The sequence below is a fragment of the Lipotes vexillifer genome, unplaced genomic scaffold, assembly GCF_000442215.2.
Source record: "Lipotes vexillifer unplaced genomic scaffold, Lipotes_vexillifer_v1.1 scaffold571, whole genome shotgun sequence".
In the NCBI taxonomy this organism is placed as follows: Eukaryota; Metazoa; Chordata; class Mammalia; order Artiodactyla; family Lipotidae; genus Lipotes; species Lipotes vexillifer.
The window spans coordinates 898,860-901,452 of NW_006790468.1; the positions used below are offsets into that span (position 1 = coordinate 898,860).

A 2,593-nucleotide genomic window follows, 5' to 3' on the forward strand; every position below is an offset into this window, starting at 1 on the left:
GCAGGAATAGAAAATACAGGGGGCTTGACTCAGATGGCAGGACATTCTATGAGCATCTGCTTACTTCCTGATTCAGACCCCCTCATCATTAATTGTTTTTGAATCTCACTCCCCTTTACTAGATAACAGCACTTTGATTCTCAGAAACCAAGAAAATGAGAATCTGAATTTCCTAAAATGTTTCCTTACTCACAATAATTGTCCATTTCTGATAGCTCTGCTAGAAATAAAAGCCCATAGCAAAGCTTAGCAGTTTCTGGGTGCAAAAAGAAGTGAATTTGAAAAAGGGTGGAATGTTGTGTTTATTAAAGAATTATCATTCAATATTGGTTTGGTTTCCAGGTAATAAAGGACCAGTACTGCTTAGGAGGAACATTGACCACCCCACGCAGAATCCCTCCTCTCCCTCCCAGATGCTTCCCCAAGGGAGGTGGATCAGGACGAGAGGTAAAATTAACTTCTGCGAGAAAGGCTTCTCCCCTATCCCCATTCCTGGCCTGGAGCAACCAACCGGTTACTAACTGAATTGAACCGTTGTGAACCCTGGCACTCCCTGTCTCAATGACAATGCTCTCGCCATATCAAATCCAGCCCACTGGAGCTGATGCAGGAAATAATCCTTTGTGCTCTTCCTCAACATTATCCAGAAAGGTGCAGGAGGGGTAGACAACACAAATCAACCTGGGCCATAAAGCATCACTGGCCAGATGAGACTGGACATCCAGAAAATGGTTTGATGCAGCCTCTCTTTAAAGCAGGACTTTAACAAGTCTGATGCTGGACTTTTTGGTAATGAAGATAAAATCTTATGTAAACCATATTGAGAGCTTGGGAGCTTGAAGCAGTGGAAAGATCCATGCTTGGGCTATCTGAGCCCTGAGTTTTATTCTGGGCTCTGACACTGATTTGCTGGGTCCCCTCCCCTTGATGAGCCTCAGTTTCCCTGTATGTGCTGTCAGGGGCTGTGTCAGATGATCTTCCCTCTCTGCTGCTCTAGGAGCTTTGCTCAACCAGAGAACTAAAAGCAGAATCTCAGGGAAGGTTTACTGAGATGAACCAGAGGTGGGTCTAGGACAGAGAGCTGAGAGGCGCCTGGTGTTCCCACGGCTGCCCCATCCTCCCTGCCCAGATCTCAGGGGGCAGTTGCTGGAGTTTGACCTTCAGGAGACCCAAAGTCTAGCCCTGACTATGAGTGACCTTGGGCATCTCTCCCTTCCCTTCTCTGGACCTCAGTATCCCCACAAGATTCATCGGGGAGGGGATCTTTCTCCTGCACCACAGTCTGGCTCGGGCTGGGATGGAGGGAATACCTGGTGGATGACGGAGGCTCTTCCTCCTCATTGAACGCCTGATGCCCTTGCCCACCCAACCATCCCGCCCGGCCCCGGCCCGGGATCTCCCTCCTTCCTGGAGGGTGTCCCTCCCTGAGGCCCTCTCAGGTCCCTCTCGGCCTGGGGTCCCTCTCCCGTCCCCGCCCAGGCCAGGTACCTGCGCCGCGGGCCCCGCCATGCTGGCCGGCCCCAGAATAAGGCGTGCCGGTGGGGGCGGCCGGAGCGGGACGGCGTCCGGGGCTGCCCCCTGGGCCGCGGGTCCCCAACCTCAGGAAGCCGGGGCGGTCCAGGGGGCCGGGGACGGCGGGGGGTGGCAGCAGCAGCAGCTGCCAGAGCAGCAGGAGCAGTCCCGGCAGATAGCGCAGCATCGTGGGCTTGGCGCTGCTGCCCGTGTCCGTCGGGGGGTCGTCGCTCCCTCGCTGGCTGGGTCAGTCGTGGGCCCGTGCGCCGCTCCCGGGCGGCCAATTTAAAGGTCCCGCGGCCGTGGGCCCCGCCCCGCAGCCTTGGGTCCCGCCCCTCGGCCGTAGGCCCCGCCCAGCGAACCCGTCCGGGGCCGCGCGCCGCCTGCTCAGTGCATTCCCGCGGCTGGCGTGGAATGTCTGGGGCCCCTCGGCCAGCGGCGCGGTGCCCGACTCCGGCCCGCCGCCGCCGCCGCCCCTCCCGCCCCAGCCCTGCGCCGGCGCGGTCTCGTCTGGGTGGTCTCGGCCCGGTGCCTCCCGGCCGGGCTCTGCCTCCCTTGAAACTTCTGCCTCGCTGTACACCCAGGGCCTGGTCGACCGCACTCGTCTGGCCAGGGCCCCAGGCTCCCGGTTCAGGAGGCCAGAGCTCCGCCGTCCAGCTCCGTTCAGGTTTGCCTGCCTCAAGGTTTCACCTCCATCCTCACGCTACGTTCCTTTTCCCTACCAAGTAACCCAGGTTTTTCTGTGGGCTCTCTGTAAAAAAAATAAAAAAGGCTCACAGAGTCTACCAGCATGAATAGACATGCTTTCATCGCAGCTTCAAAAATCCATAAACATTTGAACTTATATTACCGGGACTAGAAAGTCAAACATACATTCCCCAGAGAGCCCCCCCTCTGAGCTGGAAGGACAGCCTGTACCACAGGCTTCGAAGGCTCTCCTTCTATTCCACTTCCTCCCCAGAAGAGTGATGGTGGCAGCACAGGACTGGAGGCTGCCCAGGGGACCCTCCAGGGACTCACAGTCTACTGGCAGAGAAAGAAGCATAAATGATGTACCTGTCTAAGGGAACACACTGAATTC

The 2,593-nt window shown here is 56.9% G+C and overlaps 1 protein-coding gene across 1 annotated transcript in view; it reads right to left on the reverse strand.

Moving 5' to 3' along the window:
• The window catches only part of MATN3 (matrilin 3), a 19,923-nt gene extending 18,224 nt beyond the window's left edge, over positions 1–1,699 (reverse strand). Inside the window, exon 1 of the mRNA XM_007463757.1 lies at positions 1,489–1,699. Within this exon, the coding sequence (XP_007463819.1) occupies positions 1,489–1,699 (211 nt within the window). The remainder of the gene's footprint in view (positions 1–1,488) is intronic.
• Positions 1,700–2,593: the final 894 nt, after the last annotated feature.